Raw genomic sequence first — 27,167 nt, forward strand, 5'->3', positions numbered from 1 at the left:
GAGGATAGTGGCGAGATGGTGCGATGAGTAGTGTATGGTTAATAGAGTGAATTACGGCAAAGATTACCTACGGTAACTCGTATAGAGTCTTACAGGAAAGCCGCATAAAAGCCATATATCATGATTTGTTATGGGCTCTCACAGTAAGGCCGATACGGTAGTGTAAAAACAACCGCTATATTCTGTTACAGTATCCTGAAGGGACATAAATGGGGAAGCAGATGAACGCACCAGTCTAGTGGGCCCCAACCTGAAGACTGGTCGCTGTTCTAAGACAAGGACAAGAGAAAACAAACACAATAGCAGCAGGGTCAGCTAGCCAGGTCAAAATCTATTGGTCATCGCAGTACAAAATCAGAAGTCGGAAAGTCAAGCCAGAATCAGGGAACCAGGGAATAAACAATCAGGATACAACGCTAGCTTAGTCACACTCAAAGAGGTTCTATTGCAGGCAAAGGCATGATGATGGGAGTAGTTTTATGGAGGCTGGAGTCCTAGGTGTGACTGGGGCTGAGACTCCAGCCCCCAACCCTCTCACAGAGCTGACTGGCGGTGCTGGCCACCAGTCTGCATGACCACAATGCTAAACACATGTGCCGTTTGGCTGAGGGGACGGTGAAGCCCCGGCCGTGGAAAGAAGCTAAGGATGCCGTCAGTGCTTCTAGTAGACTGGCCGCACACTCCGGCAGTGCTGGGAGCAGAGCACGACAGGCTCCTGACAGTCAGACTGGAGAGAATACACCACTTTCTACAGGACATACAACAGCTGATAAGTACTGGAAGACTGGATATTTTATTTGAATTACAAATCTACATAACTTTCTGAAAAAAATAAAAATTTAAGTTTAAGCTTCTGTATTCATGCTACTCTCTAGTCATATACCATGTGAAACAGGTCAAAGCATTACGCATTTACCTATCAATTTCTAAAATTTGGTCACAATTTGTGGATTTGTAAATGTCACATGATATATTGTTCCATCACTATACAATATGGCTTCCCTTCTTTCAGGCTATGACCATCAGCTGCTGCTATAACCTAGAAAAATCTGCACAGAATATTTAAGTAATTTTTTTCAACCACAACAAAGTATCTTTATACCTGATATAGTTACTCCACTGTTTGGAAGGTAACGAGTCACAATTCATTTATTTTGCAGTAAAAACTCTATAACAAATGATTGGAAGACGGATGGTCATCTTTCCCGTCAGTGTAAATGAAGATGTACCAGTGGAAACAATCGCTGTGCAAACAAAATGTGGTCAGCTGGCAGCTCCGCTGAAGACTACTTATTAATCAAAACGTTGGCTAAGGGCGACACCAAAATCACCATGCAGAAACCTGGACGCGTCCAACCTTTAATCATCAAACAGCATCTGTGACTGTCCTCCGCGCTCAGCTAGTGGCACCCAATAAGTTGGTATTGTGATCGAGTGCCGACCAGATGTGTTTGTGTGGCTAAAATGAATCTACCTCTATTATTTTGCTACTAAATTGTCTGCTTAGTAATTCAATGAGCCATTTCCTCATGGTGCGAAAAAAACAAACAAACCCTGTGTGTTCCAATGAGCCGGGGCATCGCGCACCATGAACCCGCGGCCAGCTGAAAAGATCAGTGTCCGCATGTGGGTTACCAGCTGCAGATAAGACCCTCAGCCCCCCATTGTTCTCTATGCCGAGAACACACAACATGGAAACAATGGGATTTTAAAAGTATATAAAAAGACTGGTGTACATGGGTGGAGAACAAATGCTCGGTAATAAAGTCAGATCCGTCCCGGAAGACAAAATACATGAAGATATTAACTGAAAAGTGAGGCGAAATAGGCAAAGGACATGCTGGGTAATGGAGGCCGGCTTCCACCCCACATCGGATGTCCTGCCAACCGGGCAATGCTGGGCACTATGGCACTAAAAGAACTAGGTCTATGGGGATAATAAAACAGATGGAAGGTACAACTTATTCCCATATTCTTTGGTGTTTCTGTTTTTTCTTTCTCCCATTATATTTTCCAGCTTCTGTTTCCTGCAGAACCAACTCTACTTTTAATGAAATCCATCGTTTTACCATAAAATGTGAAACAAAAAAAAAAAAATATATATATTTACACGGTGAAACTGAAAATGCTATGCAGGGTCCTGCCTCGGCCGCTGACTGGCTGAGCAGGGCTGACAGGTCATGACCCGGGTCCCCGCTCAGCGCAGGACTGGAAACTAGAGTGGAGGACAGCGGACCCCAGCACTGGAGCCGGGGAGGTAGGTGCATGGTGTTACATTCAGCCACCTCCTCCCTGACTCTTTAAAAAAAAAAAAAAAAAAAAAAAAAAAAAAAAAAGGTTCAACATCTGACTTCTCCTTTAATTTCTTGCAGCTCTTTATCTATAGGACCACCCACTAGACTTACTGAGAAGAGATTTAAAAATTCCTCTAAAGAAGAAACCAATATAACATTTACTATCTTACTGTAGCTATCATTTCTGTAGAGAATCGAGTGTGGCCTCAGAGTAATAAGTCACAGATAACCAATTTAAATGTATGTTTCTTAATTTAAAAAAAAACAAAAAAACAACAACTGTGCGGGCAGGGGGCGGGAGGAACATAATAAAGAATTTATACTTACCAGTCCCTGTGCCCCTGCAGCACCGTCCATGCCGGCTTCATTATGCAACATGGCTGATGCATGCCTCGCTAAGCCAGTGGATGACCAGGGCAGGACACCGCTGTAGTCACTGATTGGCTGAGCGCGTACTTCCCCCGGGCAGTGACGTAGCAGGAAGCTGGGAGAAAATTATATCTAGTGGGGGTCCAGGAGCTTGTTGACTCGAGGAATGGAGCATAAGGACCAGTAAGTATACATTCTTTATGTGTTTTTGTTTTGCTTAGAGTACCCCTTTAAAGCTACAACGGACTGGTAGAAACAACATTACTATTTCACTTGTTTTGTACACCATATAGCTACACAGAGACGGACTATGTTTAGTTTGCTGCTTAGTAATATGAAGCGCAGCCAGCAAGTGACTGTCCTTGAGCTCCATGCTTCTTTGTATTCACCCAATATACTGAAAGCTTGTGGGCAGTGTATACTGTGACTGCCAGCATTACCCCTATGCCCGACTCTCTCTGATGCAAGTTTCTCAGCTTTTTCCCCGACACTCATCATCTTCTATAAAGCATAACAAAAAAAAGTATCCAAAATGATGACAATTTTCATGTGAAGGACGTCTCTTAGTGGAAGTCCATGGATCATTGAACAACTCATAGAAAAGCAGTCATTTATTTCTATTGTCCTTAACCAGTTAAAGGACAAATTCTACTTGTCAGAAGATTAAGTGGAGTCGAGAAAAAAAAAAGGAAAATCAAATGATGTTGTAACAATGACGGCCGGTCTTCTGTTTGGTTGGGAGTATTCATAATGTCAAACAAAAAACTTCAAGGTCCTTACTCCACAAAAAGAGTTTTATTCTGCTCATTCCACTTGTTCAAAATAAAAGAGAGGGCCTGGTCTCTGCATAATTTACAAGTAGGACTGACATAAATTGGACCAGAAATCAGCTGTGGCACACAGACAATGACATACGCACCAAATTTAATAAGAGGCTTTATTCTTCCAATAGATATGGGGCACCTTAAAGGGAATGTGCCGCCTAAATTTTCTTTTAGAGTCAGATATTAAAACTTGTTCTTTTATTCTAATCTGTTTCTATTTTAAGTGTAATTTTCTTATAATTTCACTACTTGTATATTGTTATAGGGGCGGCCATCTTGCCTCAGCTGTTCTTAACAGCATTTAGTAACATGCTTTACAGCAAGACTCATGGACATAGACAACAATAGACAGACTCTGTCCCCTTGAGATGAATGTGAAACAATAATGAGCGCGCTCTGTGACCTGTGAAGAGGTCATACCACAGGGAGCTGCTATTGTCTCCTCTATCTACTAGTGTCACATGACGCTGCAATGCTGTACAGATCACTTTACAGCAGCCTCCTCTTATCCCCACAGACACAACAGGAAGTCTCAGCTTAGTTTTAGCCCCAGTGGTGAGAATGAGAACTGCAAGATATCAGGATTATTATATAATATAGATAGAAAATGGAAAATTAGAAAAAATGGCAATGTCAAAAATTCTTTAAAAATGTTTACCATACAAACATTATTTATACAAAACATAATTTTCTCAAGACACATTCCCAACATTCACAAATTTATCAGCTCTAGGTCATGTTCAGAGGTCAAATGTCAAAGAGGCGGCGCTGAGTAACAGGATTCACGCCTCCCTCCTCAGCTACTTTGACTATCAATCGGTGAAGGCATGGAGGGGTGAGGGAGGATGCAGCTCCTCCTTGACATGAGATCTAGAGCTGACAGATTCCCCTTAACCCCTTAAAGACAGAGCCAATTTCGATTTTTGCGTTCTCATTTTTTCCTCCTTGTGCTTAAAAGGCCATAGCACTTCAATTTTTCCACCTAGAAACCCACATGAGCCCTTATTTTGAATTTTTGCATAAAGTACACTGCGAAACCAGAAAAAAAATAAATGTGTGGTGAAATTGAAAAAAAAAAAAAGCATTTTGTTTATTAGGGGGAAATGTGTTTTTACGCCATTCGCCCTGGGGTAAAACTGACTTGTTATATATGTTCCTCAAGTCGTTACGATTACAACGATATATAACATGTATAACTTATATTGTATCTGATGGCCTGTAAAAAATTCAAACCATTGTCAACAAATATACGTCACTTAAAATCGCTCCATTCCCAGGCTTATAGCGCTTTTATCCTTTGGTCTATGGGGCTGTGTCAGGTGTCATTTTTTGCGCCATGATGTGTTCTTTCTATCGGTACCTTGATTGCGCATATGCGACTTTTTGATCGCTTTTTATTACAATTTTTCTGGATTTGATGCGACCAAAAATGGGCAATTTTGCACTTTGGGATTTTTTTGCGCTCACACAGTTTACCGTGCGAGATCAGGAATGTGATTAATTAATAGTTCGGGCGATTACGCACGCGGCGATAGCAAACATGTTTATTTATTTATTTGTTTACTTTTATTTATAACCTGGGAAAAGGGGGGGGTGATTCAGACTTTTATTAGGGGAGGGGGCTTTTTATTGACAACAACACTTTTTTTTTTACTTTTACACTTATACTAGAAGCCCCCCTGGGGTTAGGGTTATTCCCCCCTGGGGTTAGGGTTATTCCCCCCCTGGGGTTAGGGTTATTCCCCCCCTGGGGTTAGGGTTATTCCCCCCCTGGGGTTAGGGTTATTCCCCCCCTGGGGTTAGGGTTATTCCCCCCCTGGGGTTAGGGTTATTCCCCCCCTGGGGTTAGGGTTATTCCCCCCCTGGGGTTAGGGTTATTCCCCCCCTGGGGTTAGGGTTATTCCCCCCCTGGGGTTAGGGTTATTCCCCCCCTGGGGTTAGGGTTATTCCCCCCTGGGGTTAGGGTTATTCCCCCCTAGGGGACTTCTAGTATAAGTGCTTTGATCTCTCATAGAGATCTCTGCAGTATAGATATGCTGCAGAGATCCATGAGATAGGCACTCGTTTACTTCCGGCTGCTGCAGCCGGGAGTAAACGAGTGCCGAGCCGGGGACGGGGCCATCTTGGAGCGGTCCCCGGCCGGCTTCAGAAACGGAGATCGCTCCTCCGGGATAACGTCCCGGGGGAGCGATCTCCGCCACTAGACACCAGGGAACAGCCGAATCTGGTAATCGGATGCAGCTGTCATGTTTGACAGCTGCATCTGATTACTGTATTAGCGGGCACGGCGATCGGACCGTGCCCGCTAATACCTGCGGTCCCGGGCTACAAGCGGCACCCGGGACCGCCGCTCTGAACTCCCTTACCGGCAATAGGGCGAAATATACGCCCTACATCGTTAAGGTGTTAATCCAGTGTACTGTACATTTCTTCAAGACCGGCATATTAAAAAGCCAACGTTCATTAATTTTTATGAAGCATTATTTAGAGCTGCTGCAGAGCTGAATTTGTGGAGGAATTTGTGAAGTTCCAGCGTACATGAAGTTCGTAGCGCGTTCCGTGAATAAGCGGCCGGAGACGTGCGTAATTTGCGTACAATGGAAAGTATACGATGTACGGTGGCACAGTTCACACCACGTACAAACTTACGCCAGGATCGTAGGCGGCGCCGTAAAAAATTAACCAGACCATTGTTTGGAAATGCCGTAACTTACGCCCGTAGCGTAACATGTGGTCCCGTACGTAGTGGTGATTTCTTCATTTTTCCACTTTTCTTTGCCGATCCAAAAGGTTCTGTGGGGTGTCCGGGGCTAGGTGAAGATTTCCAAGTAAAAGACTGCTGTCAGATCGCTACATAGGGCGCTCGGGAAGTGTAAGTAGACTACGGGCGTAAGTTTGCGGTCCATAAAATGAATTATATTGACAAATATCAATTAAAAAAAAGATTTAAATTAAACGGAAGAATTAATTTAAAAAAAAATTGTTTATGACTGGTTCTCTTTAAGCCGGAATTCCCTTTAACCCCTTAGCGACCCATGACGTATCTGACACGTCATGGTGCCGCTCGGGGTGTTCAGAGAGGGGTCCCGCCGGGACCCCGCTCTGAACGGCGCTGATCCCGGCTGACACGTGCAGCCGGGCAGTGCCTCTATTAGCCGGCGTGGTTCCCGTTGCCGCGCCGGCTAATTAAGCCTCTAAGTGCAGCTGTCAAACCTGACAGCTGCACTTAGATGCTGTGCTCTCCGTGTCCCTGGTGTCTAGTGGGACGGATCTCCCCCCCGCGATGCGATCGCGGGGGGGGGGGGGGGGGAGATCCGTTCTTCTGCCCGTGCCGGGCCTCAGCGTCGGAATGACGCTGATCCCGGCTCGGCAATAGATTGCTATGGCCTGCAGCAGGCCATAGTAATCTATGACCGATCTGATCGATCTTTGCTGTGTATATACACAGCATTGATCTCTATGAGAGATCAATGCTGTGTATATACAAGCCCCCCAGGGGGGCTTCTAGTTAAAGTAAAAAAAAAAAAAAGTAAAAAAGTGTTTTTATTAATAAAAAAATCCCCTCCCCTAATAAAAGTCCAAATCACCCCCCTTTTCCCATTTTATAAATATAAATTAATAAATAAATAAATAAATAAACATATTTAGTATCGCCGCGCGTAATCGGCCGAACTATTAATTAATCACATTCCTGATCTCGCACGGTAAATGGCGTCAGCGCAAAAAAATTCCAAAGTGCAAAATTGCGCATTTTTGGTCGCATCAAATCCAGAAAAAATTTTATAAAAAACTATCAAAAAGTCGTATATGCGCAATCAAGGTACCGATAGAAAGAACGCATCATGGCGCAAAAAATGACACCTGACACAGCCCCATAGACCAAAGGATAAAAGCGCTATAAGCCTGGGAATGGAGCAATTTTAAGGAACGTATATTTGTTAACAACGGTTTGAATTTTTTACAGGCCATCAGATACAATAAAAGTTATACATGTTATATATCATAGTAATCGTAACGACTTGAGGAACATGCATAACAAGTCAGTTTTACCATAGGACGGACGGCGTAAATGCAAAACTCCCCGAAATCAAAACAAATTAGTTTTTTTTTCAATTTGACAGCGCAAATTATTTTTTTCCGGTTTCGCAGCATATGTTATGGAAAAATAATGCCTGTCATTGCAAAGTACAATCGGTTTCGCAATAAATAAGCGCTCATATACGTCTCTAGGTGAAAAAATGCAAGCGCTGTTGACTTTTAAACTTAAAATGGAATAAGCAAAAGCGCAAAAACGAAAATTGGCTTTGACCTTAAGGGGTTAAGATAAGGAATCATGTTTACTCATAGTCCTACTGACGCGTTATCAAACTAAAAAAATGGGATAACGTAGCTCTGCTACATCTGTGGCAATGACCTCTGACCCAGGACCACGTTATACCGCAGCAATAACTGTAGTCTGTGCAGGTTACTAAAACATTCATTACAAACTATGGAGTAAAAAAAAAAAAAAAATCTGCCACAAATTCATGTTAGATAGTGAACTCTCCGGTAACACGGCGCTGCCTCCTGATATGACAGCACTCCAGCCATCTGATATGGCGCATTGTGCAGAGTTAATAAAAGCTTCCCATTAGAGTTGCTCAGTCCGACGCTGATTTCATCTGAGAAAAAAAAAGATGAATCCTTCATGCGAGACAAAGCCTTGGTGAGAATCTGGGGTGCCTTTCCTTCCCTATCATCCACCAGCAAGATGACAAGGATTAATGACTGCTCCCATTTGTCGGTAGATGGCGGTGGGGGCTGCCGAGCGACTCTCAACCTTTTCCGATGAAGCAATTTATCTCAGGAGAGATCATTCCTGTCTCTTCAGCTTTAGCATATTAATTCTCTCCAAAAACAAAAAAAAATGCTGAAGAAAAGGGGAAAAAGGAGGGGGAGCTCAGCTTGGAGCAGGGCCAGGGACAAATGAAGAGCTGCCCGGCTGCCATCCGCGTGTGCCAAAAGTTAATTGATCTGCCGGTGGCACTTGTCTGCCAATGATAGGCTGGGAATTGTCAACCAATGGAAAGGTACAATGACTGAACTACAATGGGGCCAGGCCTACTTACAAGACAAAGGGTTATTGCCATAGCGCAACCTGCGGAAAATGAAGAAAAGTTTTCACGATGAATGGAAATGCTGGAATTGATAAACTTTTTATGTTTTTAAGCGATTCTGAAAGTAATTTTTTTTTAAACGTCCATCGGGAAAAACACAGACGGAATTTCACGTATTAATCTCAAACAAAAGGATTGCTCCACAACAAGCTCATGTCAAGGTTAGACGCTTCCTCTATGTATTATAGAAAAGAGCTTCACAAGTGCAAATCTTTCTGAATCCGCCACATTTCCCATTCATTCCGAGTGTACGCCACTGAATAGCAGAAAGGTGGCCGGCGATGTTGTGTATCTGTAAGCAGACAGACAATGGCGGTGGAGTCTTTTGCCGTCAATGGAGTAAGCGGGAGGAAATTAGCTATCGCTCCGGTGTCACAAGTTCATCTTTGCTCTAGAATACATATAAAAGATCCATCTTGCATTGCGTCAGTGACATTGTGGGTCCATCAGGTTTTCATCTTCGGCCATTTATGTATTTACTCTTGTTAGATAGGAACAGAAAGCGACAACAAAAGCAAAAATCAAGACCTCTGGAACCGCCAACAAACACCCGCTGTCATTTCTATGTCTAGCCTTTGTCTCGGTTCACACACAGCGTTTCGGTCAGTATATGGAACTCAGTTTGGTTAGTATTTTTACCAACACCTCCTGGGTGCTGGCTCCAAACATCTCCATTGTAGTTTTTCTCTATGTTACTTCCACTCATGGCTTTGGTAAAAAATATCAACAAAAATACTATGTGTGGACCCATCTTTAGGGCCAGTTCACACGGAGTAAAATCGGCGGAATTCCGCGAATCCTGTCCGCCTCAGTGTGACATTGTTTCTCTATGGGAGCGCTTGTGCATGACATGTCAATTCTTTGATCAGAGAGACGCTGAGCTGTCAGCCAGTGTCTCTGATCGCAGATCAGTCCTCTGTAGCCAGTTTATGTCTGAAAGAAACACTCAGATATAGCTGAATCTCTGACCATGGAGAGGTTTTCTATGGGGATCTGCTGCTGCTCTGGACAGTTCTTGACATGGACAAACTGGAAAGAATACAACACTTCCTGCAGGACATACAGCAGCTGGAGTATTTTTTCACCGGAGTACCCCTTTAAGTCTCACATTCTCTGGCCATGCACTGCTCCCAGAATACCCACTGGGGATGTAAGTGCTGTTTCAGCAATGTCTGGCATCGTACAGACATCACAGGGCTACGGTATCTGCACAATCTATGTCTTCTGGCCAGAGATAGAATTGACATATTAACCATGGATATACATCTATTTTGTTTTGCGGAGCATAAGTGACTTAGACATATAGCTGCATCCGCTAATTACTATTATAGCACTACAATGACCTACTTTTGTGTCGCAGCAAAGTTTGTCAGGAACATGTATATTTAGGTCAGACTACAGTGGGTTTTAATTTGGGTTTAAAACCATTCTGCTAACAAACCTCCCAAGTATCAGACAAACGAAAAAAGAAGCCGTCTGCAGAAAGTGAACTTCATGTCCTCCTCTGGATTTTCTATTTTAATTCCTTTAAGCATAAAGTGCCAACATATTCTTTAGCACTGTACAGGAATTGTCATTACTTACATCACAAAAGGATAATTTTATTGTAATGAAAAAAAGGAATAAACACACTAAAAAACATGATTAAAAACACTCAAAATTCCCATAAGGGACAACAAATCTAAGGTTAACCCAAAAATATTCAACGGGTATAAACCATCAGGGGGCTGCTAACAAGTAATATTGCTATCATGATCCAAGACATAATCAATAATCAGACTTATAAATACAAAATTGTACATGAACTGCAGGTATTGGACATTAGAACAATACATAAATATATATGAATAAATAAATATACACCAATGTGCGTATACAAGAATATGATTCCAGACAAATATATACATAGGTAAACTAAACAAATTCATAATCAAACTGTGCACTGAAATAAGGTGCCCTAAGATAAAGTGGCAAATAGTGCAACAAGTCCCACTTGCTTCCAAGCGGGAACATCAACTGGCTCAACAACCGCTGTATACAATACAGAATACACTATATAATCATGTGAAAAGACAAATAATATCCCCCTACACAGAAAAGTGTATATGAGCCAATACACTGCCAATACCAAATCAACCTGGGACAATCATGGAGCAGCCACCCTGGAGCAGACTCCACGCGTAACAGCGGCAGGACAGCAACTGACAGTGCTGCATCATAAGCAGTACAGAAGGTAAAGTATGTACCAAACGTGCTGTCAATTTCCAAATCATACATTCAGTGCATACTTACCATTTTCGCTGCTTGTGTCAGTTCCTGTCCTCCCGCTGCTGTAACTTTAGGCTGCCGCCCTGCTTCTTCCAAAATTACTGACAGCCAAAGGAGGTGGGGCAACAGCCTGAAAACACAGCAGCGCCCACAGAGCGGGACGGGAGCTGGCAGTATGGATGGTAAGTATGTGCGGATGGTAAGTATGTACTGCTGTGTGATCTAGAAACTTACAGCACAGATAAGTATATCCCAGACCCCAACATATACATATCTGTGCTGTCAGTTTCCATTTACTGTAAGCCGCACATCTACTGTTTACACAGTGTGGGTATGTACACACTACGGTTTACTTGCTACTCCCCATGCACTCTGGCTTTACTCTCCGCCTGTCCCATAGACTCCATTCTATGGTCAGGTGGATTCCGACGTCCGCATGAAGAATAAACCTGTCCATTCTGTGGGCAGACGGCATAATCCGCCTGACCACAGAATGGAGTCTCTGGGACAGGCCAATGATGAGCCGCACTTTCTAGCAACACACCCTGACGATAATCAGCCTTGAAAGAGGAGTTTGGGCTTTGACTTTTTTTTACAAAAGAGCCGGGGAGGAGGTGGCTGAATATAACAACATGCACCAACCTCCCCGATTCCAGCGCTGTGGTCTGCTGTTCTCCGCTCCGGTTCTCGGTCCCCAAGCCAATTTGTGGTCTGAGTGGGGATCCTCGTGGTAAGGTGTCAGGCCCACTCAGCCAGTTAGCTGCGGGACTGGAATCCAGAGCGGAGGACAGAGGACCCAATCGCGGGAGCCGGGGAGGTTGGTGCACGTTGTTATGTTCAGCCACCTCCTCCCCGACTCTTTTAAAAAATAAGTCTGGACTTCTCCCTTAAAAAAGTACTGATACGTTTGAGCAAGCGTTGCCCACTGATGACCTGCATATATTTTAGCACCAGCCTGGTAATGGACAGCAGAAGATCTCAGCAATGGTGCAGTACAGTTCTATTAACATGAATGGATAAGCTTTTACCAGTCACATGAAATCACTAGGTCCTATCTATATCTGACTCATCGGCTGCTTATTCCTCCATTACCTTATGTAATAGGTCAGTGTAATGGTCATACTAGAGTTCATTCAATAACAGACCACTTAACTGGTTTTTGAAGGGAGTCACAGCAACTTGCATCATGTGGTCAGAAACAGCAACACTAATGTCCGGCCTAATAGAGCCGAGCGGGAGGCGTCTATTGATTATTCCGTGCAATGAGGTAATGGAGCTGATTCTGCGTATTCTAAGTGTTCGCTGCTTTTAGTTATTACATTAGAAGTGAAACCTTCAGCTTTACATTTCGTGGGGTTTTAGCTTTGTATAAAGTGCATGTTTACTATGGGAAAGGAGTCTGTAAACGCTGCTGCAGGGTCTGTAAAAAACATCGGACAAAATAGCGTAGAATCCTTAGATGCTTTGTCCCTATAAAGGACGGACATCATGCTGGAAACTCAATAGATCTGGAAAAATGTCTGCAAATATGTAAAAAAAACATGGATTACGGATGAATCTTTTGTGGATTGAGGATGATAGCCGACATCACATAACGTCCTGAATGTGTGATTGTCATAATAATGGCCATACGTCATATGGGGGGAGGGGATTTATCAATACATTCACCAGAAAACAAATGTAAAAAGTTTGTAAGTTGCTTGTGCAATGCTGTCAATTTTTGCGCAAAACACAGAAAAAAAAATTGTGACAACTGTAAACCAAAGCCAGCACAAAAACACTGATAACCCTCCTCTCCCCATAACTCCTGAATCCACATCTGGCTCAGACTGATAAGGACGCCCTCACACATCCTTTTTTGTGGTGTTTTTCAGGCCTCCAAAAAAAACGCCAGAAGAACTGCCAATGCGTTTTTATTTTCATGCATTTGACTTTATGTGTGAATCATCTTATTTGTGGGTTAGGTGTTTTTGTGTGCTGAACTTTTTTTTCCCGCTGCCATCACATGACCTCCCCGCTGGACCACAAAAGGCGAAAAAAAAAAAAAAAACAGAAAAAAAAAACACCATACGCACAGCAATAGCGTTTTTGAGATAACCAGAACAATCCCATTAAAGTCTATGGGAGAAAAAACGCCACCCTCTCAGCATGCTGCGTTTTGTGAAAACTGCCCGAGAGCCTCTGCTACTGACTGGCTGAGCGGACTTGAAACGTTTGAAGCCTGCATCAGTGACCAAGAAGCGGCCGGGCAGCGCGGACCGGGAGTGGCGTGATGAGGTACACAACGATGAGGTAAGAGGACGTCATTGCCCTCATCCACCTCCTCCACCTCCTCCACCTCATCCACCACCATCTACCCTCCTACGCAAAAAAAGCCCTCCAGCCCGGAGTACCCCTTTAATTACAAATCTATATAACTTTCTGACACCAGTTCATTTAAAGAAGAAAAAAATTATTGGAGTTCCCCTTAAAAGGAGAAGTCCGGCCTCTGGGGGGGGGTTTAAAACAAAAAGCAGGGCGGAAAGTAACAAAGAGTATTAACTCACCTCTCCCTGTGCCTCTTTAGCCCCGGATGGCTGCTCTGGGACCCCCGCCGTGCTCCAGCATCTCCAGCGCTGCACACATCACAACCCAGCTGATGGACTGGCTGCTCAGGGACAAGACGCTGCTCCACTTACTGATTGGCAGAGCAGACTGTCCATCAGACGGGACAGGCATTTTCTTTCTGACTTCATCACAACTCAGGGGGAAATGCCTTCTGGCGGGGGTCTCGTGGCCGGTCCTGCCTCTCACCGTGGGCACAGGGCCCAAGTTAGGACTGGTTATTACATCCCCCCCTGCCTGTTTTAAAAATGGCCGGACTTCTCCTTTAACTACACTGGAACATACTATAAATTTGTTATAAAATTTCCCATTGAATCAAAAAATGAATGCCCTCCCATGAATCCTTCACCATCCTGCCAATGATGGGTGATGTCGTTGGTGCAGTGAAGCCATTATTAGGTTTAGTTACCTTAGACTTCACAGCTATCACAATCCTAGGGAGAGCGAGGATGAGACACTTCAGAGATACTGTGATGTATTTCAGAACAAAGTCTGAGATCCCCACGATCCACATCAGCTCAAAGAAATCCATAGTCTCCAAGTTCGGCTTCAGAAAGATAAGGCTGCAGAATGAACAAAAGGAATACGGTAAAAGAAGGATCATTTATTAGGAGCAACAATTCAAGGGTTGTCAGAAAGTCGTACATTACTTCTATCTAAAAATGTCTGGTCTTCCAGTACTTACCAGCTGCTGTATATCCTGCAGGAAGTGGTGTATTCTCTCCAGGCTGACATAGTGCTCTCTGCTGCCACCTCTGTCCATGTCAGGAACTGTCCAGAGCAGGAGAGGCTTTCTATGGGGATTTGCTGCTGCTCTGGACAGTTCCTGACATGGACAGAGGTGGCAGCAGAGAGCACTGTGTCAGACTGAAGAGAATACACCACTTCCTGCAGGAGATACAGCAGCTGATAAGTACTGGAAGACTGGAGATTTTTAAATAGAAGTAAATTTTAAATCTAAATAACTTTCTGAAATCAGCTGGATAACCCCTTTAATTATAAAAGGAATCCATAGCACAGTGTAAGTTTAAAGAGAAGGCAGAAGTTGCTTGTCCCTAAATGCCTTGGTTTACAGTTCTTGACATCATCCACAAATAAGCCAATTAGAGCAGCGCGACGCCTGAGCGCTGCCCTCCGGGGATTTGTTGCCTCAGCAAATTGCCCATTACTTTGATACCTGTAATCAGCATTGTTGGAGACATTAGGCTTTTCTATTTGACAAGATTTAGTCTCAGGTATAGTGCACACTATACGGCACAATAACCTGTCAGATGAGACAATGAAATTGCCTTCATCTCTTCCATGGCTCCGATATTAAACTAAAGGGATCAGAAGCGCTAAGGAGACAGCTAAATAAACTGTCTAAAAGTCGGCGGGATTGTCTGGGAAGCGGAACAATACATAATGGATGCTCAATAAGTTAATAACGGCCAATCTTATCCCTGCCCCTCACAAAGAATACACAATATACCTACATTACAACTCTGAGTGGTAAACACGACTGTCAGATGGCGTCCTCAGCCCCACACAGACTAGTCAGGAAAGATTTGCATATAACAAGTACAAGAAACTTATTGGAAATCTCATCCACAACTTTTTCCTGTGAGATTTTCCCTCTCTGCAAACCAAACCAAAAACGGACTGGAAACGGACCAGAGACGGACGTATGGGAAAAAGTAAGTATTGAATCACATCAAATAAAACGCATAAAAGTCACAAACAAAAAATCTCCTAAAACTGGTGGCGTGATGACAACATAATAAGGAAAATCAGGAGCAGAAGAGCAGGTGGTGCTTCAGTGTGGTAAGAAGGAAATATGGCCAATATGGAACCGAGACACACAGAAAGTGTACCCGGCCAGCCTAACACCCTGAGCCGGCCCAACGCCCAGAGCCGGCCTAACACCCTGAGCCGGCCCAACGCCCAGAGCCCGCCCAACGCCCTGAGACGGCCCAACGCCCTGAGACGGCCCAACGCCCTGAGACGGCCCAACGCCCTGAGACGGCCCAACGCCCTGAGACGGCCCAACGCCCAGAGCCGGCCCAACGCCCAGAGCCGGCCCAACGCCCAGAGCCGGCCCAACGCCCAGCGCCGGCCCCACGCCCAGCGCCGGCCCCACGCCCAGAGCCGGCCCCACGCCCAGAGCCGGCCCCACGCCCAGAGCCGGCCCCACGCCCAGAGCCGGCCGACAGGGGGGAAATCGATTGAGTGCAGTGACTTATTTCCTCAGGGTGTTCGGCTGGCTCAGGGTGTTCGGCCGGGTACACTTCCTGTGTGTCTTGGTTCCATATTGAGTATTGTCATCAAGCAATCAGTTTTATTGTTTATGTGTGACTTATATGTTTTGAACGTTTTTGGTTTGGTTTAAGGTGTTTGGACGTGGGTTATTGTTACCTATTTTGGGCTTCTTTGGTTTCACTCTCGCCAGACTCTGTCATACTCAGAGCACCATGGAACGCTATTCTTTTCTTTCAAAGCAATAGACATCATGATAGAACCCTGACAGACTCCACATATACTGGACCTGGGGGAGGCTGTGGATGTGTATAGAGACTGGACCTGGGGAGGCTGTGGATGTGTATAGAGACTGGACCTGGGGAGGCTGAGTATATAGACTGGACCTGGTGGAGGCTGTGGATGTGTATATAGACTGGACCTGGGGAGGCTGTGGATGTGTATAGAGACTGGACCTGGGGAGGCTGTGGATGTGTATAGAGACTGGACCTGGGGAGGCTGAGTATATAGACTGGACCTGGGGGAGGCTGAGTATATAGACTGGACCTGGGGGAGGCTGAGTATATAGACTGGACCTGGGGGAGGCTGTGGATGTGTATATAGACTGGACCTGGGGGAGGCTGTGGATGTGTATAGAGACTGGACCTGTGGAGGCTGTGGATGTGTATAGAGACTGGACCTGGGGAGGCTGAGTATATAGACTGGACCTGGGGGAGGCTGAGTATATAGACTGGACCTGGGGGAGTCTGAGTATATAGACTGGACCTGGGGGAGGCTGAGTATATAGACTGGACCTGGGGGAGGCTGAGTATATAGACTGGACCTGGGGGAGGCTGTGGATGTTTATATAGACTGGACCTGGGGGAGGCTGAGTATATAGACTGGACCTCGGGGAGGCTGTGGATGTGTATATAGACTGGACCTCGGGGAGGCTGTGGATGTGTATATAGACTGGACCTGGGGGAGGCTGAGTATATAGACTGGACCTGGGGGAGGCTGTGAATTTGTATATAGACTGGACCTGGGGGAGGCTGAGTATATAGACTGAATGTCAGGGAGGCTGAGTATATAGACTGGACCTGGGGGAGGCTGAGTATATAGACTGGACCTGGGGGAGGCTGTGAATATTGTGTATCTGGACTTTTCTATAATATTAGATAATGTGCCGCATAAAAGGTTGGTGTATAAATGAGAATGCAACAGGTCGGAACCTTTTCCTCTTTTCTGTGCTGGATACAGACAGTGCGTACTGCTGGCAGATACTAGGTTTTCTATAGCACAGTTTATATAGTCTATAGTTATTGGAGAAACATGCCTTCTTCTTTATTTGTGGGCTACCCCTCCTTCTCCTCCCCAAGCCTCATGCATTAATTATTCAAATTACGTGTACATTCATCACTTAGGGATCAAGTTACATGCTGCCTTGAGAAGTCTATGGAGAGGGGGAGGGGAAAAAGGAGAAATTAGCTCAAGGAGAACTGAATGATTAACAGCCTGTAGAGAGAAAACTGGTGAGAAATGCCCTCTTTTTGCTTCCCTTTCTTTTAAATTTTTCACTGACGTATCCCTATGATTTGGATTATTATAGAGATCACGGGGATCTTACAATGATTTACTTTTTGATAGCTTTGTGTCTTTGTCATTATAACTTCTAAAACCTAAAGCTAAAAGCTTTGGCTGTCCAGGTGTGATGGGAGTTGTAGATTTGCAACAGCTGGAAAGCCAAGGTTCCCTACCCCTCACCTAAATCAATAGTAGATGTGAAATAAAGCAACTTTGCAATTTACATGTATTATTTTTTTTAGTCATCATGGAAAACACAGCACTTCCTGTGTTCTGCCTTCAGGAGACTGTTCCTGGACACAGTAAGTATAGCTGTTATATAGCAGCCTTCAGGAGACTGGACCTGGATACAGTAAGTATAGCTGTTATATAGCTGCCTTCAGGAGACTGGACCTGGACACAGTAAGTATAGTTGTTATATAGCAGCCTTCAGGAGACTGGCCCTGGATACAGTAAGTATAGCTGTTATATAGCAGCCCTCAGGAGACTGTACCTGGATACAGTAAGTATAGCTGTTATATAGCTGCCTTCAGGAAACTGGATACAGTAAGTATAGCTGTTATATAGCAGCCTTCAGGAGACTGGACCTGGATACAGTAAGTATAGCTGTTATATAGCTGCCTTCAGGAGACTGGACCTGGATACAGTAAGTATAGCTGTTATATAGCTGCCTTTAGGAGACTGGACCTAGATATAGTAAGTATAGCTGTTATATAGCTGCCTTCAGGAGACTGGACCTGGATATAGTAAGTATAGCTGTTATATAGCAGTCTTCAGGAGACTGGACCTAGATATAGTAAGTATAGCTTTGTTTTACATCATTACAAAATAAATAATGAATTTAAATAGCAAACTTGGTTTATATCACATCAACTGTTGATTTACTGTAGATTTTGAAAGTTATAATGACAGGGACACTTTAACCTTTACGGCTTATAGAGGTTAATATATAACCTCAGCACCTGAGATGGGACAGCACGACTTACTTACCTTTTAGAATACGAAGTGGATGTGAAGTAATAGTAACAGTTTTTATGGTGTCACAGGGTTCTCTATTTCCACTTTTAGGTTTATATACAGTTTATTATAAAGCTAAAGCAGACAAAGAATAATCGCTACGCTGTCACTGACTTTGCTTAGAACAAACCAAGTGAGCTCCCTGAGCGAGCGTCATGACACTTTGTCCCAATTACAAGATAGCAATGGTGGAGAAATGACCTTCACTGAGCTGCGAACAATCCTTCCAATGTGAGGTGACAGACGCGTTCTTAATCTTAGTCTAATGATCTTTGACTCTCAGCTCATTCTTCACCGTACTCTATTCCCCCGCTCTATGACATTGCTTTTCATAAGTTTGTAAAAAAGAAAAAAAAAAGTGATAATAAAAAAAAAAAAAGAGGAAACAAATAAAATAAAGCGAAAACAAAACTGAAAATACTCACAGGCTACACATGGCTAAGTCATAACCTAAAAAATAAAAGTAAGAAATTAAATGAAAACACACAACATAAAAGAAAGTAACTATAGTGAACCTAACAGAATTGTGAGCAGAACTGATGTAAAATACAGATTTAGGCCATGGTTGCACAATGTCAGCAAATGACGGCCACCATTTTAATTTAATACAACAGGCGTTGTTTTCAGTCTTCAATGATTCCCATTGAAGTCTACGGAAATAACAGCCGTTAGTTCACACAACGTATAAAATAATGGCCGCTGTTCGCATCGGCCGTTGAACCAACGTTAATGACATTAATTGGTGGCCATTATTTTAAGTTTCTCACATGCAGTGTTTTTATTTACCATCTTTTATACTAAATTTAAAGGACCTTTAAAAAAAAAAAAAAAAAAAAAAAAAACACCCAAAAGGGCCATCATCAACGTGAACTAGAATAGAGTACCTATGTGCCAAAGTATGCTAAACAACGGTCATTATTTTCAGTATCAAATAACGTCCGTTGAAAATGGTTGTGTGAACGTGGCCTTACTTTGTATGGGTTGTTCTTTCATGACAACCCAAAAACTGCTGCAAAATATGAATGTACTGAAGTGTAACTATCGTTAAACAAACTTCTGACATGTCATAGCGACACAGCGACACGTCAGAGGTTTGTATCGGTCCGGGTGGCGATGGTTAGAGTGACGGGGCTCAGCAGCGCACGCTCTGCCTCCTCAGCTCCATCTCACTGCTAAAGCAGCAGTCAACGGAATTATAATGGAGCCCTATGGAACTTTTGGCACAGCCATTACTGGAAGTTCCATAGGACTTCATTATAATTCTGCCTACTATCCCTTCATTCTAACGATCGTTGGGGGTTTCAGCACCCGGACCCCCATAGATACAAAGCTCTGACATGTCGCTATGACCTGTCAGAGGTTTGTTTAAATGATAGATATGCTTTAAAGCAATTGCACCATCACATTTTTTTTTTTTTGCTTTTTTTAGTAGTTTGGCCCCCAGTGGTTGCCTAGGTTCTCAGCGGTGCAGAGCTAAATTACCAGCAGTTGAGAACACCCCTTTAAACTTATCAGTCTGAAAAGACAGCTCCATCCATCTAATTCAGCTCCTAAGGGATTATGTTATATCTCACCCAATGCTTGATTCACAGCTTACACTGCTGGTGCTGCCATATAATGTCCTTTATGCTGTAGCTAATTCTTATGTGTGTGTCTAGTGTATGGGGAAACATTATAACTGCCACTACAAACACTAAGTGACAACTGAACGGCAGAGATGATGCCTGAAGAGCAGAAACCTGGTGACAATGCCATATACAAGTAATATAATGGCCAGCAACAGTGCTGCTCCTCATGCACTCATAGGACAGCTTGGCCTGAAATGACAAGTACCATTTACACTCACCTATAGTACAGCTGCTGAGACCGGAAGCTATAAAGCAGGTAAAGCGTATTCCCCATTAAGAACAACACAATCCAAAATACGGTAAAGAGAGATCGCTTCTCCTGAATGATGACAGAAAAGGAAACAATTACAATGTAATTCTGATGAAAGGGAAAAAACTGGTTACAAACAGAAAACCCACAAAGATAATTTCAATACAGGTAGAATAGTATTTGTCCCTAAAATAGTGTAAGCATCATTTAAAGGGGTACTCTGGCCATTGGAATGTTTTGATATAGTGCTGGAGCTGCATAAGAAATGATAGACATGCTATTTCTACCTAATGACGTTTCCCCCCGGGGTCCTCCTGTTGTATCTTCAGGTCCCCCGCTGAACGCTCTGGCTGCTACTCCTGACATGGACTTGTCTGGGCACTGACAGCCCATTTGGCCGATCACTAGCCGCAGCGCTGTCCCGCTTCAGTCAGTGATTGGCTGAGTGGGCTGTCACTGCCCAGAGAAGTCTGTTTCGGACTTAGGGCCCTATTCCACCGGACGATTATCGTTCAGATTATCGTTAAATCGTTCGAATCTAAACGATAATCGTTCGGTTGAAATGCAGTAACGATTAACGACCGAACGAGAAATCGTTGATCGCTTTATAAGACCTGGACCTATTTTTATCGTTGCACGTTCGCAAAACGTTCGCAAATCGTTCGCATTGAATAAGACATCGTTCGGTCGTTCACAATAGATACGAACGCAATAGCGAAGAAATACGGAAGAAGATACGATCGCAATTACGATCATAAGTAACGATTATCGTTCCATGGAAATGAGTGAACGTTTTCAGGTCTTTCGCAATAGCGGTCGTTTGAGATCGTTAATCGTTAACGATTATGCTAACGATAATCGTCCGGTGGAAGAGGCTCCCTCAGTGGGGGACCCAAAGATGCAACAGGACAATAGGGAAGTGTTTGTTTAGGTAAAAATAGGATAGCTATTATTTTTCATGCAGCTCCAGCACTACTGTATTTTTAACTTTATAAGTCGCACCTGATTACAAGACACACTCGTGGTTTAGACAAGTAAAAACAGGGAAAAAAAATCATGATAATAAACTTCTCTGGCGATCTAAGGCAGTGAAGGGGTTAATGCACTGAAGAGACAGAGCCAGTTTATCTCTCTATGACAGTACATTATACCCACACATACACAGCACTGCTGCATGCACAAACACATACAGCTCTGCTACATCCAAACACACACAGCTCTGCTACATTAAGATACCCAGACATCCACAGTGCTACTACAAGAATATACAGACACACTTGTGGCTATATGCCTATACACAAACAACTCTGCTACATAAACATACCCACAGACACACACAGTGCTACTTCACCAATACATAGACACACACCGCTCTGCTACATACAGTTAGGCAGATACGTGAATTTAATATGGATTATCCCTACTTACAGTATATATAGGATGCCTGTCTCCCAATAATGTGACTAATCATATGACTGTAACATCACTGGAGGTCCTGCAGGTCCTTCAGCTTCCGTTCTCAGTAAGTTCCAATGGGGATTTACATGTGGAAATCTGGAGGTAATGGCCATTACCTCTGGTTTTCTCATCTGCCCCGTGATGATCTCACTGATCGGTGTCCATCAGGAGAAGGGAGAGGACTGTGCTGCTATCAGTAGCTGCACATGTCACTCAGCAGTCGGTTTCAGCGCTGTATCATCACTGTGCCCGACTATTAGGGAAGCAGTCAGGGTGGTCTGACACTCTCGGGCTGTCATATCTGACGCAGACACATTTTTAGCAAGATATTTTCATGCTAAAAAGTGCGCGTTATAAAGCAAAAAAAAAAAAAAAGAATATAAAGAAAATGTAAATGGCCGGTGTACCCCTTTAAGAAGTTCTCCTTACGACAGGCTGAATATGTCTGACAGAAAGGGATCTGACAACCGGGACCTGGATGTTCACAGAGTGAGGTCCTGTTCCTACTAAATAAGAGGTATGTGACCGGACCTGTGATTGTGAGTTCATGATATACGTGTGATATACTGTTCCATCCCAGCGGCTATCCTCACCTTTAAAGACACCTGGTGTTTGACAGAGGAATTGGCGTAAGCAAAAGTAGTGGCCATCCCGATGCACACAGCAATGCCTGGAAGAGTAAGCCGTTACAGTGTTAGAAAAACATGACAGGTATAGGGAAATGGCTCCTCAGAGCAACTAAGGATTTGCTTAAGTGGACCGAGGATCTCCACAAACTTCTCATCTGTCATTGAGACACTTGTACATTCGTATACACTCACCGGCCACTTTATTAGGTACACCTGTCCAACTGCACGTTACCACTTAATTTCTAATCAGCCAATCACATGGCGGCAACTCAGTGCATTTAGGTATGTAGACATGGTCAAGACAATCTCCTGCAGTTCAAACCGAGCATCAGTATGGGGAAGAAAGGTGATGTGAGGCCTTTGAACGTGGCATGGTTGTTGGTGCCAGAAGGGCTGGTCTGAGTATTTCAGAAACTGCTGATCTACTGGGATTTTCACGCACAACCATCTCTAGGGTTTACAGAGAATGGTCCGAAAAAGAAAAAAACATCCAGTGAGCGGCAGTTCTGTGGGCGGAAATGCCTTGTTGATGCCAGAGGTCAGAGGAGAATGGGCAGACTGGTTCCAGCTGATAGAAAGGCAACAGTGACTCAAATAGCCAACCGTTACCACCAAGGTAGGCAGAAGAGCATCTCTGAACGCACAGTACGGCCAACTTTGAGGCAGATGGGCTAAAGCAGCAGAAGACCACCCGTTATTACCATGGTGTACCTAATAAAGTGGCCGGTGAGTGTATATTAGGGATTATTACTGTTTGCAAGGCAATCCCTTGATAAAGCTAAGCGAAACGTACGTGGGGTGAGTGGGTGAGAGGGACTTGGCTAAATACACGCATCCTCCTGGGTTAGTATACATGTAACATGATTGGGTGACTTCACCTGTTGTGTGGTACCTATCTAGTACCCTTGGCACTTTATAGGTTTTTGCCTGTTTGAAGAAAAAACTATTTTTCTCTTGCCATTCTATGTCTTTCTTCCTGCATTTGTATTTGTTCGCCATCTAGTGGAGGCTGCCTGCATTACAACATCTATACTTATTTCTATGAGCATTCTCTATGCATGTGCAATATATTATTCCATAAAGTATATATGCATGTCCCCTCACCAATTTCTTTATTGTATGCATCTGTTTCATCTTTTTTCATTGTTTTAATGAATTTTATTAAGTATTAATTATTTAAATAAAGATTACAATAATATTTATTTTTGATTGTCCTGCATTCTTTGTATCCCTTTGTGGATCCTTTTTTGCTTGATTTGTATCTTGTTGTGCGTTAAGGACTATATATTTTGGGCATTTTTTGTTTTTTGGTCTATAAATAAAACGTTATCAACCTTAAAGGGAACCAGTCAGCCTAATCGGGCTGATATGGTTCCCTGAAGCGCTGTATACAGGGAACCATATCAGCCCGATTGGGCCAATTGCTACCTTTTAATTTGTGTACACTAAAAAATAAATTAAAAAAACAGATCTGGTTTGATACTTTAAAAACAAATAATTTAAGTCAAATGGAAACGAATCCTGAGAGGTGGCACACAACTGCGTCCGCTTTTACCATCAATTTTTTCCCCCCATAAATCAGATATGTTAAATGGACAGCAAAACCACAGTGTGAACCCAGCCTTAGGCTATGTTCACACTATGTAAAAACAACAGCCGTAATTCCCAACAACCGCCATTGTTATGAAATACAGCAGTTGTTTTTACATAGTGTGAACCCAGCCTTAAAGCGACTCTGTACCCACAATCTGTCCCCCCCCCCAAACCACTTGTACCTTCGGATAGCTGCTTTAAATCCAAGATCTGTCCTGTGGTCCGTTCGGCAGGTGATGCAGTTATTGTCCTAATAAATACTTTTTAATTTGAAGTCCGTGCCAAACGGGAGTATCTGTGCCCTAACTTAGCACACCCTCTCTGTCCCTCCTCCCCACCCTCTTCAGCATTAGGAATGCCACTGAAACATTTTCTCCATGCTGAACATTGCACAGGTCCTTAACGATCCAGCCCATGTGCCGGGCTGCCACAGGTGGGGAATAGGAGGCAATCTGCCTGGAGCAGTTCTAATGATGAGGAGGGTGGGGAGGAGGGACGGAGGGGTTGTGCAAAGTTAGGGCACAAATACTCCCGTTTGGCACTGGGCTTCAAGTTTAAAAGTTATTTTTTAGGACAATAACTGCATCACCTGCCGAACGGACCCCAGGACAGATCTCGGGTTAAAAGCAGCTATCCGAAGGTACAAGTGGTTTGGGGGGATCAGATTGTGGGTACAGAGTCGCTTTAAAGTGTTGCTGTCATTTAAAATATTTGAGCAAAAATCAATGTTACAAGCAATTTTAAGAAACTCTGTAATAGGTTTTACTAGGCAAAAAAAGCCTCTTTGTGTACTCAAAAAGCTGTTTTCCAGCCTCCCCCCCTCACTTCTTATCTCTCATAATCAGGGCAAAGCCGTCTTTATTATAGAGGAGTAAAGTGAAGATGGGTTTGCTGAGTCCATTATAACCTATTGAGGGGGTGAGGGGGAGAGCAGAGAAGCAGCTGTATAGTTCGGAGACTGGACACATAAAATGCTGGATTCAGGGGTCAGAAAGGTCAGTGCTTATCTGGGATCTTGGTGAGATAAGATTGAAGAATGCTGTACTGAGCAGGGCCGACTTTTCTCCTCTCTGCGCTCACTCATCCCCCTCGACCCCTCCTCTCTCCATAGAGAATAATGGACACAGAAATCCTGCTTCTTCTGAAGTGAGGGGGAAGGGGGGGGGGGGAGAGGTAGGAAAACAGCTTTTTGAGTATAGGAGGAAACGTTTTTGCTTAATAAAACTGATTACAGAGTTTCTTAAAATCGCTTGTACTTTTGATACTTATTGGTTTCTGTAAAGTGAAATTTACATGACAGTTAGGGTATATTCACACGGGCGGGCTCGCAGCGAGATTCTTGCTGCAAACCCGGCAGGTCCTGGCAGTTCCCATACACTACATACTTGCTGCGGTCTACACGACCGCAGCGAGTATGTAATTATACCGCCCTTAACCCCTTCTGCTCCCGCCCGGCTCCCCCGCTGTAAGCATACTATACCTGTCCTTGCTGCACGGGTCCGACGTCCTGCTCTCCCGCCCGGCCAATCAGTGGCTACGGCTGGGCAACACACTAATTGGCCGGACAGGAGAGCAGGACGCCGGACCCGTGCAGCAAGGACAGGTATAGTATGCTTACAGCGGGGGAGCCGGGCGGGAGCAGAAGGGGTTAAGGGCGGTATAATTACATACTCGCTGCGGTCGTTTAGACCGCAGCAAGTATGTAGTGTATGGGAACTGCCAGGACCTGCCGGGCTCGCAGCGAGAATCTCGCTGCGAGCCCGCCCGTGTGAATATACCCTTACACTTAAAAAAAAAACAAAAAACAAGAAAACATATCAAGTAAAAGTTACCTGAGAATGGTAACTCACCGAGTTTATGCTGGAAGCAGACTTTAGCAAGTAAAATAAGAATAAACGGAAGTCCCTTTTGTAACCATGAAACAATGGCCCTGAGCTCAGACAGGGCGGGTGCCGGGGTGCCCGCTTCCTCATTGTTCTCCTCCCTGTGACGCTCGGTTGTGGCTGCATGCAGCAGTGAGGGCCTGGAGTGGGAGTGCTGGAAGTGATGCTGCTGATGGTGGTGGGCCGGGGGCTGCGGCTGCTGCCTGTGGTGAGGATGGTGATGGTGAGAAAAGGTGCTGGTCTCTGAGCGACTGCTGGCTTCTTCTCTAAGTGGAGGCGGCATCTGGATGAAGACATCAGCTCCTCCTGCCGTGGATCCCAGAACTAAACCAGACTGTACAGTAATGGGACCAGGCTGGAGACCCGCTAAACTGGAGAACAGATGCTGAGAGGACGGATTGTCTTGTTTTAATCCATTAAATACTCCATCTTCCATACTTGTATCGGCACTAAGGTTCTGACCTCGACTCCTGGAGAAGAAGAACAACAAATAGTGACGGCCAACTTATGTCCGATACCACTACCCTGCCCTGTAACAGTAGTCACTGGTGCTTGGACCATTGCTACGCTCAATGGGGGGCAAATAAGTATCTACAGTATATAGAACAGAGACATTTTTACATTGAAGACTCTTATTTCTTCAAGAACAGAACTACTTACAGGAAGACTCCCTTCACCTGCAAGAGCGTCAAGTGTTAGGGGGCATTCACACCATCCATGCACGGTGCGTAAATACAGACGCTGTGCTACAGAATGAAATTCAGAGTTCCTGGCATCATCGTTCATTATGGTGCCAGGAGCTCTGAAACTATATAAGGGGAAACTATCAGCAGGTTAGATGCATGTAACCTGCTGATAACTCCTTATAGTGCATGGGGCGCTGAGGATAAAGGTATGTTTAAAGTTTGGTGCCTGACTAAAGCCCCCAGTGCACCGATCTGGCCCGCCTCCAGCCCACTCCACTGATTTTCATTAGGAAGGGCAGGCCGGGTCCATTGGTGCACTGGGTGCGGTAGTCCCGCCCCCAGTGCACCAAACCGCCTTACTAGCCTAGGGATTTACCTACAAATTGAGCTGAAGATGAAGGTAAGAGACATACCTAAATCTTCGGCGTCCTAGGCGCTATAGGGACTAGATTTGTCTAACCTGCTGTAATCTTCTTGCTACCATACTGACACGCTGGGCCAGTCAGTGGTCGAGGCAGCACCCTGTTACAGCCACTGACTGACTGAGTTGGCTTAATGTGTCACATCCCAGGTCTCCTCTCTAACCATGAAGCGGCCCGGGACCGGAGATGTGGTATACAGGCATCAGTGCTGGAACCCGGGAGGTGCACGTTATTTCTTTCATCCTCCCCAGCGCTTTGGCAAAAAAGCACCCTGCCCGGAATTCTCCT

General features: G+C 44.3%; 1 protein-coding gene across 2 annotated transcripts in view; it reads right to left on the reverse strand.

Moving 5' to 3' along the window:
- RNFT2 (ring finger protein, transmembrane 2) overlaps positions 1–27,167 on the reverse strand; it is a 46,553-nt gene that overhangs the window by 13,799 nt on the left and 5,587 nt on the right. For both annotated transcript variants that reach the window (XM_069960753.1, XM_069960754.1), the window contains exons 3-6: positions 25,739–26,241; positions 22,260–22,336; positions 20,177–20,277; positions 13,925–14,078 (exon numbers count right to left, since the gene is read on the reverse strand). In XM_069960753.1, the coding sequence (XP_069816854.1) occupies positions 13,925–14,078; positions 20,177–20,277; positions 22,260–22,336; positions 25,739–26,241 (835 nt within the window). The remainder of the gene's footprint in view (positions 1–13,924; positions 14,079–20,176; positions 20,278–22,259; positions 22,337–25,738; positions 26,242–27,167) is intronic.

This window comes from Dendropsophus ebraccatus, chromosome 3 (assembly GCF_027789765.1).
Source record: "Dendropsophus ebraccatus isolate aDenEbr1 chromosome 3, aDenEbr1.pat, whole genome shotgun sequence".
Taxonomy (NCBI): domain Eukaryota; kingdom Metazoa; phylum Chordata; class Amphibia; order Anura; family Hylidae; genus Dendropsophus; species Dendropsophus ebraccatus.